Here is an 18,068-nt window from a genome sequence, read left to right as displayed (position 1 = left end):
ACATTCTGTTTCTTTGTTACTAATGTTGTGGCCCCACCCCATAACAAAGAAACAGAGTTTCCGGAGGATGAGGCCCAGAAATCAGGATTTTAAAAAGATTCCCAGGTGATTCTAATGTGCAGCCAAGGTTGAGAACCACTGACCTAAAAAATAACAATATTGGTGAGGACGTGGAGACATGGGGACCCATGGGCACTGCTGGTGGGAATGTAAACAGTGCAGCCACCGTGGAAAACAGCATGGCAGTTCCTCAAAAATTAAAACAGTTACCATATGATCTGGCAATTCCATTTCTGGATAAACACCCAAAAGAATTGAAAGAAGGGCCTCTAAGAGTTATTCGTACACCGATGTTCATAGCCACATTATCCACAATAGTCAAAAAACAGAAATAACTCAAGTGTCCATCTATGGGTGAATGGATAGGCAAATGTGGAATATGATTCAGTCTTAAATAGGAAGGAAATGCTGCAATATGTCACAACATGGATGAACCTCAAGGACATTTGCTCAGTGAAATAAACCAGTCACAAAAGGGCGAGAACTGGGTAACTCCACTCACACGCTGCCCCCAGAGCAGTCAGGTTCGTAGAGATAGGAAGTAAACGGAGGGAGCCGGGGCTGGGGGAGGCGGTAGTTGTTTAATGGGGACAAGATGCAAAGATGAAGAGTTCTAGAGATTGGCTGCATGAAAATGTGCGTGCACCTACTGCTGCTGGACTATACACTTAAAAAACTGCTAAGATGGTAAGTTGTAAGTTTTGTTGCGTGCATTCTGTCACACACACAAACAAGACCAGTGGAACTCCCTAGCTGTAATTTGAAGACACGGGTGAAATGGGCAGTGAGTCCTCATTCGGGTCGGCTGTAAGGGTGGGCTTATTCTCGGCCCTGTACCCTAGGGAGGCCGCAGCCAGCCTTCCTGCAATCACGGGACAGTGAAGCCGAGTGCCCTGTGCCTGTGGAAATGGTGGCCCTGGGGCTTCGGGGCCCGCGAGTGGGCCTGGCGGGGACCCGGCCGTCTCCGTACCTTCTTGGCAGCCAGCAGCAGTTCCACTGCCTTCTCATACTGGTTGTGCTCAAGGAAGAAGTCCGAGCAGCGGGCCAGGAGGGCAGGGTCTGACTTCTCATCCAGGTCCTCTGCGATGAGCTGCAGGGCCCCAAACTGCTGGGTGGCAAAAGCCAGCTCCAGGGCCTTGGAGAAGTGGCCGGCCTGTGGACGGCAGGGGAGCTCTGAGCAGCTGCCGGACGCCTGGATCCGGAGACCGCTGGCGTGGTCCCCTTGCACCCAGGCAAGTCTCCTGTTCCCAGGAGCCCCGTGCTGCCCCCCTTCGGGTCCAGGGCAGGGCCGCCCCTCACCTTGTGGTAGAGCATGACCGCTCTGTCCATCTGCTCGCCCTTCTCCTCGTAGTAGCATGCCACCTCAATCATGTCCTTGGGGGAGCTCAGCAGGGCCAAGTTCATGAGCTGGTCATCCAGGCCATTCTCCTGTGGGAAGGGGGCGGGCAGGGCTCAGAGGTCCCTGCTCCGGTCTGCGAATGCTGCCGTGCAGGGCCCATCTTCCCTGTTTGACACACACCAATCCACGTGATCGTGGTTTCCAATGCGTGTCATGTCTTACTGGGTGAGTGTAGCAGAATTTTCAGAGGTTTCCTTCTCCCCCTTATTATACAGAACATTGTGGGAACTAATTTACGTGAGGGCTTTGCACATTTTGGATTTCCCAGGAGTGAGGCCCTGGGCGGGAACGCTGTCATGGATGCACAGTGCGCAGCAGCGTTCTGTGAAAGGCCGCCTGTGGACAAGGCCATAGTGAGCCAGCCTCAGCGCGGGCTCAGGAGCCCGGGGACATCACAGTGACTCCTCCTTGCTTTACAAACACCATCAGGCAGGGGAGAGCAGAGATGGGGAAGGAGGGGCAGAGACCAGTGTGACAGGCAGAGTGCGGCCTGAGTGGTAGAAGCCAGCCCAGGTGGGCGATGCGATCGATGCTCATGATACAATTCTCCACCTTTTCTGTTTGGAAATCTCGTCATCGACTGTGGGAAATGATGACAAAGCACCGTTTCCCATTTTCCACCTGCCTGGGTGTCACAGCTTCCGCCCGCTGCTCCGTGTGTGCTGCACGTGGCCACCTACCTTGCACAGGCGGATGGCGTTGTTGAAGGCCTGGGCACGCGTGTAGAAGTGCACTGCCTGCCTCACCTCCTCCTGGCTCTCGTACTGCCGGGCCAGGTGATAGGATGCAGCCCAGTTTCCTGTCTCGTTGGCGATTTCGGCAGCCTAGAAAACGGGCAGAGAGACCCGGTGGTCTGCCTGCAGCTCACTCCCCCCCATAGGGTCGACTTCCCCAACAGGGCCCACTCTCAGGACGCGACTACCTTCTGAATGTTGCCCTGGAAGCAGTGAATGCGGACCAGGGAGAAGTAGTCTTGTGTCAGCTCATAGTAGCGCAGCGCGGCGTCCATCTCTGCCTGGCTTTCCAGGTACTGGGCCCACCACCTCCACAGGGTCCTGCGAGCAGCCCACAGGGATCCCTCAGGTCCCCACTCCCACTGGAAATGAGCCCCGGGTCCCAAATGCCACCCTCAGAGTACACTTCCCATGGCCCGCAGCCAGGAGGCGTGGAAGCTGGCGGACAAGAGTGAGGTCCCCGAGGTCTGAAGGAACCATGTCCAGAGGTTCCTTCCCTGCGACCCCCCCATCGACCTTCCCCACCCAGCATCCTAGGATCTGGCTCTGAGGGACCAAGAGGGTGATGCACACTCTCACATGTAAAGGTCCAGGAGGAGGTTCCCTGAGCAGCCCTGGGCCCCCGGCCCCCATAAGCCAACCCAGCTTCCCCTGCATGTCCCCATGGGGGACACTCACTTGTCCTTCATCTTATTGATGTAGAGCTCCAGGGACTGCAGGTCCTCCGAGAGCATCCTGGGCACCTCAAAGCGGTGGGTGTCTGACTTCTCGTAGCTGCAAGAGGAGAGGGAGCAGCTGGTTCCCACGGTCTCAGCCATGTTGCATGCACGGAAACAGGCCTGAGCCTCTCTCCTGCCTACAGCTCTGTGGCCCATGGACCCGCTGCCAGGAGACAGTGGGGTTTCCTCGCTGCTCTGGGCCTGCCCTAGAGAGGGCTCAGCTGTGGCCGGGCCCCCAGGCACCACCACCAGCACTGCCTGGGAGGCATCACGCTGGACTGGGGCTGCAGCAACGCCACCAGCGAGCCCAGGTCTCAGCATGCCCAGGGCCCGAGGCAGCCAGGGGAAGCCAAGGCCCTGCCTCTGAGGTTCTCTTAAAGCAACAGCTCAAGCTCCCCTTGGAAGACACCCACTGAGGTCACCACATGCCCTAAGAAGGTGCCTCTATCTAGACTCTTCCTCTGAGAACCTCTTTGGCCACCTCACTGGGGCAGAGAAAAAAGCAAGAGGCAACCAGGGTCTGTCCCAGGGTGTGGGAGAGCCCCCCGCTCACTAGCTGAGGGCCAGGCTGCAGTCAGCGCTGGCCTCCAGGTGCTTGGCGTAGTTGTAGTAGGTGGTGCGCAGGTGGACGCGGTCCTGGTGTTCGGCGACTTCTATGGCTTTTTGCCACTGACCGGAGGCCCGGTAGAGCTTGTTGAGAAGGTCGTAGCGCTGGCATTTCTTGTACAGCTGCTCAGCCTCCTCCTGAAGAAGGGAGTGCATGTCAGCGCGGCCACTGCTCTGGCCCCCACACGACCCACCGCCGACGCCACACGTGCTGCCAACCAGCCCATGACCGAGGACAGACGGACACTTCAGGCTGTGTTCTAAGACCTACACGATGAATGCTGCATGCCGATGTGGCATCCCATCTCCACGAGCTGAGCCCACCCAGGCCTGTGTCCAGTGGGGATGTCTTTGCCGGCCCGCTGCCACGCCCTCAGAGCAGCCTGCGCTCACCCCTGCAGACCAGGGGCCACGGGCTGACCACTCAGGTGTGCTCAGTTCTCCCATGTAGCAGACACATGGGTGCCCCACAGCCCTCCTCTCAGAGGGGGTGTCCCCCCACCCCCACATGGTGCAGGCCATCTGAACTGCCCCGGCCACAGCCCACCCCCACCCCACCTGGCACTCAGCTTCTGCCTCCTGTGTCTATCAGTCTCCCGAGGCCTCCTGGGGTGCGATGGGCCATGAGCTCCATGAACATGCAGGGCAGGCAGGAGACCTGGCAGAGGGGAGAGGGGCCTTGGGGGCTCCTTGGGGACCTCATCCCCTTTTTGCCTTAAGCTAGTTTAAGAGGGTTTGTGCTACTTGTAACCAAATGGGCCAGACAAAAATATACCATGGCCTTCCCTCTTAGGTCGCAAGCAGGCACCCCCGAAAGCCAGCAGTGGGCCCGCCTCTACGACCAGGCCCTCTGCCCCAGAGCCCAGCTGGCGAAGGAGCAAGGAGCAGCCTCCGGACAGCGGGCCCGTCCGTCCGCTGCCTGACTCACCAGCATGCCCAGCTGTATGGCCAGCATAGCCACGCGGGCCTCCAGCTCTGGTTCCTGCTCCGCCTCCCGCAGTGCTCGCGCTCCGCGTGCATGGCCCATGTTGCCCAAGCACACCTTGGCGACGTCCAGCCGCTGGGTCTTCACACACATGCGTGCCATGTTCTCCCAGACAGCCTCACTGCGATAGAGGACAAGCAGCTCCATTAACTTCCAGCCCCCCAACCTTGGCCCCATCTCGACCAATGCCAGGCAGCGCAGGGGACCGAGGTGGACAGGCAGAGTCATCAAGAAGGGAGACAAATGGGAGTTGAATGGGTTCCATCCACAGAAAACATGGCAAACTAGGGGTCACATACCCCCCAGAAGAAAACGTGTGTGCCCCCCGGGTCCCATGACTGGTGCACGACCTCTCACGGCACCTGCTCCTGAGCAGCCCTGGGACACGGCTCCTTATACCAGGGTCCCTCCCACAGTCCCGGGATTCCTGCATTTCCCCTGCAGTGGACAGGAGGATGCAGTCCCATTAAGAGAGAAGGGCCTTCTTTGTAGGTTGACAAATGCCGTCTCTCTCCTGTCTCAGTAGGTCCATTTGCTCAGCAAACACTGGCTTCTCTTGGCCAGACCCATCACACCCACAGGGGGTCCATGACAGCCCCTCCCCTCCCCTATCCCAGAGCTGGTGGGGTGAGGTCTGGGAGCCTGCAGAGCAAGCTGAGGAGTGGGACCGAAGAGCTGCCCTGCAGGTCCCCAGGACTCCTGGCCCATCCCCACGAGCCTCGTAGTGTCACCAGGCACTCAGCTGGGCGCACCCCATCAAAGGTTCAGGGGCACAGGTTCCTCCTGTTCACTGTAAGGTTTCTGCAGTGTTCACTCCTGATGACACTGACCTGGGCTCCTGCCCCACTCCCTGGCAGGTCCCAGGCTCAGGGTGAGTCTGGAAATGGTTTCAGACCCCGGACGCCACGCTGCAAGAATGATGAGGCTCCACAAAACTCAATCCAGTGTCCTTGCAGGGGCTGCCTGAGAGGACGCTCTCCGGCCCTTCCTTCTGGGTGGTCCTCAGGCCGATTGGCCCTGAGCTCAGACCCAGGCCCTTTCCAAACATCCAGGTGTGAGCTCCACACATGAAGGCAAAGGTTAACCACTGCGCTCACTGCATCATCTCCTGTGGACCAAATGGATGTCTTCCTATCATAAAACCTGCGGTCCGTGCACATGCTTATACACACATGGGCCTGCACACACATGTACATGCATCTGACACTTAGGCACAGGTACGGACAACCACATGCTCATGCACACGCATACCCTTGTAAACAGACTCACACACGATCCCCAGCTGCTCCTCTGGGGCCCTCCCTTCAGATGAAGCCTGGCCTCAGGCAGGGCAGCCCCTGGAGCAGGTGGGCTGGCGCTGCTGCTTCCCTCCCACCTGGGCTCAGCTGAGCAGCACGAGGGACTTGGGCCACTCTGCTCACAGGCTCAGGACAGGGGCCTCTGAGAGGCGCGGCCAAGGTCCTGGTGAGGTAGGGGTGCTCCGTGTGCAGGGCCCAGCTTGTAGCCTCGGTGCCGTGGGCATTTACCTAATGGCCTTGCCTGAGCGTAGCCCAAGGATGGACGAGGGAAGGCTTCCTGACATGGACATAACTGGGGTGAAAACAGCTCCTGAGATGGGAAGCTGGGAGTCTGTCCAGTGGGATGGGCCTCACTGTGGGTGTCTGTGGTCTCAACGCTACACAGCTAGGTGCCCTTTCCTGCGAGCAAACGTATACTTCTGTATGTTTTTGGCTCTACGTGGGTCCTGCTGGAACTTTTTAAAATCCACTAGATGTAACTACGGAGGGACGGCCGAAAGGGCAGGGGTGACGCGCCCCAGGTGTGGCCATGGCCTGGCTGAGACAGGCCTGTGAGAGGGGACGTTGGAGCTCAATCCCCTTTGGTAACCTCACAGGGGCCTTCCCACAGCGCTGAGGAACAGGACCCGGCAGTGACTTCTGGGGTTGGAGCCACTGGTAGAGCTTTCAATGGGCAAAAGCCACCCCGCAATCCACTCCTCTCCTTCGGACTCGGATGAACAGGTGCTGAGAGCAGAAGCTCAGGGGCGGCCGCTGTCTCTTGCCCGGGCCAGCCATGCTGCGGCGACATCCGAGTCAGCCCCTCCTGCCCCTTCCCCATCCAGTGGCTTCAGGCAAGAAATCACCTTCCCTGTACCACACGCCCTTCCTTACAGTAAGCGGAAAATCGAGCTTGTCTCCCTCGTCCTCATGGGCTAGTGGGAATGCACGCAGAAGCACCACGGGTGGGAAGCCAGTTGTCTAGAAACACACATCTGGATGCAGCCTGGGGCCACCCCTCCTGCGGCGGGGGCTCGCTGGGGCCCTGGGGGTCTAGGAGGCAGCGTCGGACCCAGCGATGAGGCTTTCCGACATACCGCTCGCGGGTCCTGGAAATGACAGCGAGTAAGGCACCACGTCCTGGCTCCAATCTGGAATCTCACCCACAGCTCCTAGTCAATTCTGCACAATCTCTCCACTGACGGGCCTGGCAGGAGTTGTCACTTCTCCTCAGAGGCTGCTCATTCCCTGTTAAAAACGCCTCAGTGCTTCCAAGGTTTGGCCCCCGAGTGGGCGTGGGCAGCCCTGGGCAGTGGGTAGCAGTCTGGCGTTTGGGCTCATCCTGGCCTTCCGGGCTGCTGTGCAAGACCCTGGTTAGACATGCCCTCCCCCCTTTTAAATATCTTTATTGATTTCAGAGAGGAAGGGAGAGAGAGAGAGAAGAAGAGAAACATCAATGATGAGAGAGAATTATTGATAGCCTGCCTGCTGCACACCCCCTACTGGGGATCGAGCTCCCAACCCGGGCATGTGCCCTTGACTGAAATCGAACCGTGACCTCCTGCTTCATGGGTCAAGGCTCAACCACTGAGCCACATAGGCTGAGTGACACGGGGCCTTTTATGCTCCCTTTCCAAAAGATGTCACATGATTGGAACCTCATTTAAAATACTCTATGGCAAGGGTGTAAGAGACCAGTGCGAGGGTGATGATGGGGGCTGAGGGTGACCTCTTCTGTCCCCTCCCCCTTCCCTCTGCCTTGCCTTGAAAGCAGATGGTTGGTATCTGAATCCAATTAAACTGGAAAGCAACCTGTACAAGCAGAGACCTGGGAGCCACGGATCGGCTCTCTCCCAGCGGGCAGACCTTCGCGTCTCCCCGTGCAGCGGCTGTGTGCTTTGCCGGTACCGAGCGCTCTCGGGAGAAGAGGACGGGCCCTGTTGACCTGACTGGGGTTCGTGGTGCCTCCCTGGACTAAAGAAGCATCGGACATGCTGTGTGCACGTATGTGACAAAGGGCTCTGTCCTTGGATTTAAATCTCCACCAAGTGGAAGCTCGAGAAAGCGTGTGCTGGAAGCACATCCTTGTGTGTCCCGCTGGGCCGGGCTGCCCAAGCGACCCACAGCGGGCAGGCGCCTCCCCACACAGCTGAATGCGGGACAGCGAGAACGTCGGCCCAAAGGCCCGCCGAGTCCTTGGCTGGCCCCCAGCACAGCATCAGCACCAGCTGCCTCTCCATGGGCAGCTCCAGCTCCAGTGTGCGTTTCTGGGGTTTGTGCACCCAACATACACCCCAAGAAGCAAACACGGCCGGTCTCCATCCAAGCACTGAGTTTCCTGTTGTCTGAGCCAGTCCGTGGACAGCACACACATCTGCACTGCATCAACTCAGAGAGACGCCTGCGCGCGAGGCGAGGCAGCCGGGCAGCCGAGGGGCCGGCCTGGATCCCGCCCAACTTTCTGGAAAGCCTGTCCTCCGAGAAGCTGCTAGAACCCGCCCCAGAGGCCCCTCTTCTCAGCTGCTCCATGGAGACCCCCTGCCAGAGCATGGATGACTGGAGGATTAACGGCCTCATCTTCTGCCAGCAGCACACACTCTGCTGCCAAATCTCCCCGCCTCTCTGCTCTAAGATAAGCAGGCCTGTTTGCCCGTGTGCGGGAACGGGAGGCACTCGCGGGCGCTGCCCTGGACCCCACGCAGGACCCAAGATCAGGAACTCTGGAGGACAGGAAGGCCATGGCCCGGCTTCCATCCCCCACAGGACCCCCACGGTCACAGGATGGACAGATGGATGTTGGGGGGTGTCCTCTGAGAACAGGGTCACTCCTAACTCAAGTCCAGCAGCTACCCGGCCTGCTGCTCTCCCTGCCCCACCCCCTCCACCACGAGCCAGAATCCGGGGGAGTGACTGAGGGGGCAGGGCCTGACAACCCCACAGAGTCCCTTGAGGATCCTGGAACCTTCCCTGCCCAGCCCTGGAAGCAGCTGGATGGAGCTGGCCCAGTGGCTGCTCCGTAGGCAAGCGGAGCCAGAGCTTTGTTTCTGAGACCATGTGCTGCTTTTTGTCAGAAACGAGCCCTTTAAAGCCTCGCTAAGAATCCGTGATTTACATCCACAAGGCGGGGAGTTGATCCTCGGGAAAACTGCCTTTTCAAGGCCTCGACCTACTGCTCTGTGCACTCAAGGCCTCCCGAGAGAACGGGCTGCCTGTGGGAATGAGGGCAGACCAAACTGTCAGGCCCTCCCCCATCCAGTCCCGGGAACCGAGAGGCAGGACCACAGGGAAGGGGGTGGGAACAGCAGCTTCGCTCCTGGCACAAGCCATGGAAAGTGGGGAAAAGCCTAAAATAGGTCAAATTCCTCAGAGAATTTGGACAGACGTTTCTTGAGACCAAGACACCCTGCCTTTCAGGAATGCAGACTTAGTGGGGTGGGCAGCCTCACCCTGTGTGCGGCACCCACCGGCCCCATGCGGTACCCAGGGGCCCTGAGCACACCTGGGACGGATAGCACCCAGGGCCAGGGCTTCCACGGCTGGGAACTCTCCGGAGCTCCAGAAGTGGGGAGGTGAAAGGTGAGGACTGGGGAGACCAGACCAGCTGACCCCCGCTGAGGTCATCGCATCATCTCTGTGACCTCTCTGAGCCCCAACTTTCTCTCCTGTGAGGGTACTGGTGGTCCCTACACCTTGGGGCAGCGCGTGAAGACAGTGAACAGTCAAGGCACGTGCTGTACTCCCTGGAGCTCAGGGGGTTCACGTTGTCGGCAAAAGCCCACGGACCAGGCTGCCGACGTTCCTTTTCGCTCATACAGCTGCTCTGGGGCCTCGGCTGGCTGACTGCCCTGCACTGGGCGGGGTCTCTGAGGTGATGGCACAGACCCTCCCGCTGTGTTGGTCGGCGGGTCCGGAGGGGTTTGAGCAGCACAGATGAAGGCCTGCAGAAGCCCCAGCAGCTGACGGCTCAGCTCGAGGTCCAGCACACACCACCGTGACGGACCTGGTCCCTTATCCGCTGTGCAGGCTGACATTCCCATCAGCAGCAAACAGCCCAGGCCAGACCCCACATGCAGTCCCCTTCAGGCCTCGCTGGGTGCCCTGTGCGGAATGTCCAGAGCGCCACCTTCTCCTATCTCAAGGATGTCGTCCTGGTCTGGTAGTTCTCCAAGGGAGTCCCTGGCCCGCCAGATCTAGGCAGTAAGTGGGTCTGAGCTGGGACACGAAGGCCCGTCTCAGGGGGCCCTCTACCACGCCCGGCCCTCCTCTGCTGCTCTCCCCTTTGAGCGTTTCCCTCCTCCACCTGCACGTCCCTGGGACAAGGGCGGAGCTGGCACACCGTGGGCTGGCAGTACCTCTGTGCTGAGGAACAACGGAGGGCTGGGTGGGCGACTGGTCACCAGCGTGCTGCCTGCCCTGACCCTCCTGCCGCTGTCCCAGACCCAGCACGGGAGACTGCCTGGAGCGCTGGGGGCAGCACCCGAGTGCCAGGCTGGCCACGGCCCAGACAGACAGGTGGGCCCGTGGTCCTGTTCTGGGCCAGCACCCCAGCCCTCCCTTTTGGAAAGGAAGATGGGGAGGAGCCGGGGAGGAGGGTCATGGAGCAGGACTTCAGAAGGCCCCCCTGCCTTTCCTATCAGGAAACACATCCTGTTAGTGTCTGGCCGCTGCACAGGCAGCTATTTGTTGCAGTTGGCTACGCCCTCCAGCTCACCAAAAACAGCCTCAAAAACAACCATTTCCTCTCTGCTGAGACACAGGGGGAGAATGCACGCGTGCGCGGGCGCGCACACACACACCGACACACTCACATACTTCCCCACAGCAGGCTCTCTGCTTTCCAGGACCAGCCGTTTCGTGTTGGAGGCACCAGGCAGGGGCTCAGACAGCACAGAGGCTGCTCAACCCGCACTGCTCCCCGCGGCCCTGCTCAGTGCCTGCCTACCGCACGGGCTGTGCTCGGAGCGCAGCTGGTTGTAAGGAGTGAGGCCGCTGACACCACGCTGCTGCCTGTCTCTCCTCTCCCGTCACTCTGTGTTCTCCCGCGTGGGGGACAAGAGGCTGCCCGTCTCCCTGGGCCTCTGCTCCCCAGGACGACGGCGCATTCAGGACTCTGGGCTCTCGCTGGTGCCCTGTTTCCTTCTCGGGATGGGCCACGCAGTCGCCTGCAGAGCAGGTCTGTCCCTGCTCCAGGTGCAGGAAGGCGGGTAAGGAGGACCGTGAGGTGGGCTCACCGGCACCTGTTGCACGGGCCTTCCCAACCCTCCAAGAATGAACGGTGATGTCCTCTAGCCGCCCCTAGCGCGTCTTGGTTCTCCCAGGCCACAGCAACTGACCAGGACCGGGACTTTCTCCACAAGCGGTTGGCACCAGCCGTCAGTGATGACTGTCCAGAAACTGGTGGCCACCGCCGTGCTGGTGGCCCTGGTCTCTCTCATCCTCAACAATGCGGCAGCCTTCACCCCCAACTGGGTGTACCAGACGCTGGAGGACGGGCGCAAGCGAAGCGTGGGGCTCTGGAGGTCCTGCTGGCTGGTGGACAGGGCCCGGGGCGGGCCGAACCCCGGGGCCAGGCCCGGACAGGCGGACACAAGGGAGTGCGAGGCCCTGGGCTGGGGCTCTGAGGCCGCAGGCTTCCAGGAGTCCAGAGGCACCGTCAAACGTAAGTGCTCGCTTTCCTGTCTCCTTTAGGGCGGTAGGGCCCGCTGGCCCTGCGAGGCATGCAGACGACATGGGTGGAGTGTTTGCTGACGGGTGGGGGGTGCTTTGGTCTGAGGAGCAGCGCTGGCTCTTGGGGAACCAGGGGGGCCCCCGAGCTCCATGCCCACCCTCCCCTGGCAAGCCACAGGCACACTTCAGTCCTCCTCAGCTCAAGCCAGCCTGTCCTTCACGACAGAGCTCTCCTCACGCAGCAGTGGGCTTTTCTCGGGCGTACACACGCTAAAGAGCAAATGCATTAACCAAACCAAGAAACATACATTTTTTTTTCCTGGTGGAAATTAAGATGGTTAACGAGAAAAATAAACAAGAAGCTGAAGGACACATGGCTGAGTTCTGACTTCATTCCACAGTGGTCAGGGTGGTGACGGCGGTAGGCAGCCCAGGGGAGACCCAGGAGGGCTGACTGTGGGTGGGACACCGGCCCGCTGCAGCGCCCGGCCCCCCTGCCCCTCCGTGGCGTCGCGGGCCCTGGCTGGCCACGCGGAGCACTGGGTCTGTCCCTGCTCGGGAAGCTGGGAACCCGACTTTGAAAGTAGGGTCAGGTTTGCGTGTCCCAGAGGGAAGGGTTCACCTACGCAGCCACGGTGGCTGATGGGCGAAGTCTCCCAGTGACCGAGAGGGTCTAACTCGCAGGTGGGTGCCATCCGTTCTGAGGACCAAGCGTGTCTCTAAGGAAATGTGACACACACGAGGCTGCAGCGGGGCCTCTGCTAGATGCTGTCGAGGGGTCCCCAAAGTCTTCAAGCAACGCCAACATGCGAGGTGCCCGCTGGGTGGCTGTTCCCAACTGCTGTGGCTCAGAACCCCGGCCTGTGAGGGAGCCCGGGGGGTGGGGGTGGCGGGGAGGATGTCGTCCCATTTCATAGGCAAAAACCGGAGGCTGCAGGAAGCACGGGCTCAGCCGAGGTTCCTGGGGGCACGCAACCCACTCTGTCTCCTCAGAGTCCCGCACCACAGCCCGAGGGGGTGTCTGTCCGAAGGGTGGCTATCTGCCCGGCAAGTAGGGAGCAAAACGTCTCTTTAATAGACCAAGTGCACGAATGACTTCAGACTTTTCTATGAGCTCTCAGAACTCAGGAGTCTGTGGGGAACTGGACAGAGGCAGATGGACTGGGGTGTCTGTAACTGGCTGGTCGAGAACAATCCTTCCGGTAGGGGACTGTCCTGAGGAGCAACGGAAGCCAGTGGCCCAGCATGGGAGGGGGAGCCCTGGGCCTCAAGGACTCCTGCCACAGTCCCCCATGCTGACTAGGTGCCCTCCCTGTGTGTCTACTCCCCCTGTCCCCATGCTAAGGACTGGTCACCTCAGGCCAGGAGGACCCACAGGGGTCCTCCTGACCCCCACACAGCCAGCCCACGCTGCGCTTCCCTCCTGCCCTGCCACATGTCCTGAGCAACCCCACTCACCCGCCCTGGTTTGCTGTCCGTCCCAGATCACCTGTTAAGCTCCCTGACCAACTTTTTTCCGTTAATCCTCACCTGAGGATAATTTTTCCATTGATTTTTTTAGAGAGAGTGGAAGGGAAGGAGGGGGGAGAGAGAAAGAAACATCGATGTGAGAGAGACACATCAACTGGTTGCCTCCCACATGCACCCCAAGTACGTGCCCTTGACTGGGAACTGAACCTGTGACCCTTCAGTATGCAAGCTGACACTCTAACCACCGAACCACACTGGCCAGGGCCTGACCAACTTTTAAAATATCCTCCTGCCATTACTATGGTGCCCGTGGCAGCTACCCTTAATGGATCTCTGAGCATCAGATATTTACCCAGAACAAGGGAAATGTCTACAGAAGCTTCTCTTGAGCAACTATGAATTGAGCAAAGTGAGCCCACTTCACACCAGGTCCCTGTGACATGAACAGGGAGCCGCAAGCCGGCATCCTGGCCCTGGTGGCCTGGAGCCGGGGCTTCCCCCACCTTAAATCAAGCCAGAGCCCAGTTCCATTAGCTCCTATGAACAACCCAGCCCACGCGTTGCCCACAACCTAGCCGGGCACAGAGACTGGGAGGAAGAAGCAGGGAGTGCTTGGGCGATGCCTGCTGCCTCTGCATGAACACCTCCACACCAGCCAGTTGTCGCTGTCAAATGATCCTGTCCGTCCGTGATGGGGCGGTGGGGTCTGGGTTGCGGAGCTGACGTCTGGTGCACAGTTCAATCCCGAGGACCCATCTAGGGACGCCAAGGGGACGCGCATGTCCCTGGTCACACATCACTGGTCCTGCTTCGCCCAGAGAGCCAGGCTGCCCTAGAGATCCCAGACCTTGCGCAGGCAGCCAGGGCAGCGGCTGGGGACAGCAGGAAGCTCCGGGCAGCTCTGAGCCAGCGGTCCTGGCGACGCCCTGTGGCAAACATCTGGAGGACACATAACTCGATCCCTTGGTCAGGGATGTTGTGCTGCTGGGTGTGCTGAGCAAACTGGGCAGGGGCACAGGGGCCAGTCCAGGTCCTCCAGCTGCCCTCAGATCCAGTGGGCCGCCTTGAGGATGCTTGCTGGGCAGGACGCAGCGATCCTGACTTTTATTACGGACCAGGTGGCTTTTTCCTTGCTGTGAGGTTTGGGGGGAACATGGGAGACTTGAGGGCCCCCTTTGGCTCCCAAAGAGATCTCACAACCTAACTCCGGTGTCCGTCTTACTCTGGTCCTGTTTTCTCCGTCATTTTTCATCTTTCCGTATTTCATGCATCCTGTCAGGCACCTGATGCTTTTTTTCTGAAGCGAGCTGTATCATGAATAAACATAATTAAATCCTGGATACATGCCCTGCCCATTAGCGATTTGATGCTCTCCGGCCCCAGGTGGGGGGCCTGCGTCTCCCTGGAAATGTAGGTGGATCGGGTGTGTACCACTGCTGCCCGGCCAGGTGACATCCGTGCCACATTCACATTGGGCTCCTTAACAGCCAGGCCCTGGCTCTGGCTGGTGTGGCCCCTTTGGTTGGGCATCGTCAAGTGCACCAGGAGGTTGCTGGTTCGATTCCCAGTTAGGGCGCAGGCCTGGGTTTCAGGCTTGATCCCTGTTGGTGGTGGTGGTGGGGGGAAGTGCAGTTGGCAGCTGAGCAATGTTTCGCTCTCACATCAGTGTTTCTCTTTCTCCCTTCCACTCTCTCTAATATCAATAAAAATATATTAAAAAAATTTCAGGTCCTGCTGCCCAGGCTATGACATAGGCAGTGTTAGAACCTGTAGGACGCCTGGGCATGGTGGGTGCCAGCCTCCGAGGGAAGGGAGTACGGCTCAGAGAGGAGTCTCCTCAGGCCGCATGGCGAGTCTCTGAGCGTCATGTTCCATCCTTTAAGCCTCTGCACATCTGCAATAAGGATCCTCAAGGACTTGGGCAGGGCCTAGGTGGTGGCTTGTGAGCTTGGGGACGCCACCTGGAGCCCCTGCTGGGTGTGCAGCGCAGGGCTGTGCACACAGAGCTGCTAGAAGGACGAAGCTGGATGCCCGGGTGGGCAGGGCAGCAGGCGGAACACGGGGAGGGATCGGCCAGGTCCCTGGTGCTGAGCTCCTGGCTCTCCCAGCCTCGGTCATGTGGTCACACTGCACCAACACGTGCTCCCTGGTGCCCGTGTCCACCCCAGGCCACTCCCCTCCTCAGCCAGCAGTTCATTCAAGTCTTTCCTCACCTGCAAGGCCGAGCCTGGGAAACCGGACGGACTTCTCCGGGTCTGGCTGTTAACCTCCGTCATGTCTAACACCCTCATCTATGAGGTCACTTCCGCCCCCTAAATTCTACATCTTTTAGAGAAGCAGAGCCTCTGTACAGTCATATAAATGGCAAAAATAATTGCAAAGATAATCAGTGTGAAGAAGGAGGCAGGAGCCCCAGCCTCAGCCTTGGGGGAGGGGAGGAAATCGCAGACCCCGGTGAGCACACGCCCCTGTGCTAAGGCTCAGAGCACTGCGGCCTCTCTCCGCCCCGTGTCTGCTCCTTCCTCCCAGCCCTGGACCCACCGCCAGACCAGGCCTGGCCCTGCTGGCACACTGGAGCTCCCCAACCTCGCCCAACCCCTGCCTCCTGGTCCTGTGAAGGGCTTATATCAGTGGTCGGCAAACTCATTAGTCAACAGAGCCAAATATCAACAGTACAACGATTGAAATTCCTTTTGAGAGCCAAATTTTTTAAACTTAAACTATAGGTAGGTACATTGTTATTAACTTAATTAGGGTACTCCTAAGGCTTAGGAAGAGCCACACTCAAGGGGCCAAAGAGCCACATGTGGCTCGCGAGCTGCAGTTTGCCGACCACAGTCTTATAGTGATGGCAGTTGTTTCTGTGATTGCTCTGAAGACTCCAGATTGTGAGCTCAATCATGGGGAAGTACAGCCCACCTGGGTAGGGGCTGTGCCTGCAGAAAAGTGATTGAGAGAGCAGGACCCACGGTGCTCAGGAAGGTGAAAGAGTTAATTTGGTGGTGACTGTCATGCATCTAGTGGCATGTTCTCTCTCGTTCTCTCTCTCTCTGCCCTTGGCCCTCGGTTCTGGGATCTCCTAGAATCTGCTCTTACTTCCCAGAAGCAGTGCCTCTGCTACTGTCCTCTGGCATCCATCTGGCCTCAGAGCCAGTGGTGCCACCCCCAGGCCAGGGCACTGGGAGGAGGCCTGGGACTGGGGAAGGGGAAACCCTTCAGGCTGAGAATGACAGATGGATGGAAAGAAGGAAGCAGCTGAGACACAATGGGGAGGAGGAGCGCACCCTCCATGGCGGGAAGCGGCACAGCACCTCCACTCGACTCAGGCTGCACAAGCCCAACTGTGACTGTCACCTGGCAGGGACAGGGAGCCACAGAAACCCTCGCCACCTGACATGGGCGGGGGGCGGGGGCCCCGGAGGCTGACAGACCTCACTTGGCTCTGTGGTGGCCACCTTAACTGCCCAGAAGGGTCGCCGGGAAGGGACCTGATGCCCCTGCCCCTGGCCTTTGCGGGTCACCCACAGCACTGCTCTGTGCTCCCTCTGCCCTGTGTATATGTCCCTTGGACCTCACTCCTGGACTGGGTGCGGGTGGGGGAGCAGAGTGCACGGAGCCTGGGTTGGGGGGCAGAGGGAGCTCAGTGAGGCTGTCAGTGCAGACAGAGAGGGATGAGCCCCAGGAGGAGAGAGAGACGCACCCTGAGCCGCCCGCCTGCGCTGACCACCTGCCTTCTTTCCTCTTGGACCCTCCAGTGCAGTTCGACATGATGCGAGCCTGCAACCTGGTTGCCACGGTGGCCCTTGCTGCGGGCCAGCTCACTTTCATCCTGGGGCTGACGGGCCTGCCCCTCATGTCGCCGGATTCCCAGTGCTGGGAGGAGGCCATGGCTGCTGCGTTCCAGCTGGCGAGTAAGTACCCCTGGGCCCTGAGGGGCAAACCAGCGGCAGCTTCTGTTGGGGCTGGAAGGCCCACGGTGGCCTCCTACTGCCACAGCGGCCCCTGGGTCACCCTCCTGCCCCACCCGTCCCTGGGGGCAGGAGCAACGGGAACGTGCACACGGGATAGGGCGTGGGAGGATCTGAGCAGAGTGGTTTTGTATCTCCAGCGTGGCCCTCGGCCCTTTTCCATTTTGAGACAAGGTGCTGACTCGGAGATGACGTGCTGTCTTCCAAAGTCTTCAGCATCTAGCATTTTCTCTACCCCTTGCGGGCCGTGTGGCGGTGGCCTGGGTTCACGCCCTCCTGAGGGTGCAGCAGCCGGAGGAGGGGTGCAGCAGCCTGCCCTGGGCAGGGGGCGAGTGCCATCTGAACCTATGCCTGGTGAGAGGAGGCAGCCCCGCTTTTCTGCAGGGCAGCCAGGACCAGAGCCACCAGGGACTGAGCCTCTGGGACAACTTGGAAGCCGCCACAGCCCCGGGGGGTGGCTGGAGGGTGAAGTGGGGCTGGGCATGAGCACACCTTGTGGTCTCGGGTGCGAGCGGTGGTGTCAATGGTGGAATTGCTCCGAGGTGCCCTGGTGGCCGTGGAGGCACCGTGAGGGGCCGCTCTGCTGGTTTCTCTCGGCCTCTGCTCCTTCTTGCTGGCTCGGGGTTAACCACCGTGGAAACCGGGGATGTTCAGGCTTTCCACTACCTACCGGGGAAAGGTTCGGCCCGTGGTCCCAGGGGGAAGAGGCTGACGAAGGGGCCGGGGCAGGAGACACTAGTAGCTGACGTGCCTGGCGGAGAATGGCAGCTTGTCCCAGTGTTGAAGGTGCAGTTCCAGCGAGCCCAGTGGAAGGAACGCTGGGAAGTCCGAAGTGAATCATTCTAGGAATAATGGGTCCCAGCCCCATCCTTCGGGAGAACAATTCCCAGCAGGAGGCTGAGGCTGGCAGGTGTTCGTGTGCGGGAAGCGCCTGGGTGTGAATCGGAAGGGCCTCCTGCGCCCTGAATGGGAGGTGGTGTGGTCCTGAGCAGGTCCCTGCCCCAGGCTGGACGCAGCAGGGGCAGCTGAGGGCCGACCGGAGGAGAGCGCGGGGTTTGGCGCGAAGGGGACTGGATTGTATCTTGGCTCCATCATTTATTATCCATGTGACCCAATCCACACCTCAGTTTACCCAACTGCAAAGCAGGGAGGAAGTCTGCCCCGCACTGGGCTGATTCTGAGA

The 18,068-nt window shown here is 59.7% G+C and overlaps 2 protein-coding genes across 2 annotated transcripts in view; one reads left to right on the top strand and one right to left on the bottom strand.

Moving 5' to 3' along the window:
- The window catches only part of IFT140 (intraflagellar transport 140), a 94,275-nt gene that overhangs the window by 11,316 nt on the left and 64,891 nt on the right, over positions 1-18,068 (bottom strand). Inside the window, exons 19-25 of the mRNA XM_006763928.2 lie at positions 4,447-4,624; positions 3,466-3,656; positions 2,872-2,967; positions 2,382-2,514; positions 2,140-2,283; positions 1,360-1,488; positions 1,031-1,213 (exon numbers count right to left, since the gene is read on the bottom strand). Of these exons, the coding sequence (XP_006763991.1) occupies positions 1,031-1,213; positions 1,360-1,488; positions 2,140-2,283; positions 2,382-2,514; positions 2,872-2,967; positions 3,466-3,656; positions 4,447-4,624 (1,054 nt within the window). The remainder of the gene's footprint in view (positions 1-1,030; positions 1,214-1,359; positions 1,489-2,139; positions 2,284-2,381; positions 2,515-2,871; positions 2,968-3,465; positions 3,657-4,446; positions 4,625-18,068) is intronic.
- The window catches only part of TMEM204 (transmembrane protein 204), a 21,572-nt gene continuing 13,961 nt past the window's right edge, over positions 10,458-18,068 (top strand). Inside the window, exons 1-2 of the mRNA XM_006763927.2 lie at positions 10,458-11,439; positions 16,673-16,828. Of these exons, the coding sequence (XP_006763990.1) occupies positions 11,160-11,439; positions 16,673-16,828 (436 nt within the window). The 5' untranslated portion in view covers positions 10,458-11,159. The remainder of the gene's footprint in view (positions 11,440-16,672; positions 16,829-18,068) is intronic.

This window comes from Myotis davidii, unplaced genomic scaffold (assembly GCF_000327345.1).
Source record: "Myotis davidii unplaced genomic scaffold, ASM32734v1 scaffold599, whole genome shotgun sequence".
NCBI lineage: Eukaryota > Metazoa > Chordata > Mammalia > Chiroptera > Vespertilionidae > Myotis > Myotis davidii.
Note: the sequence above shows the minus strand (reverse complement) of the source record. Positions and strands in the feature narration are given on the sequence as shown.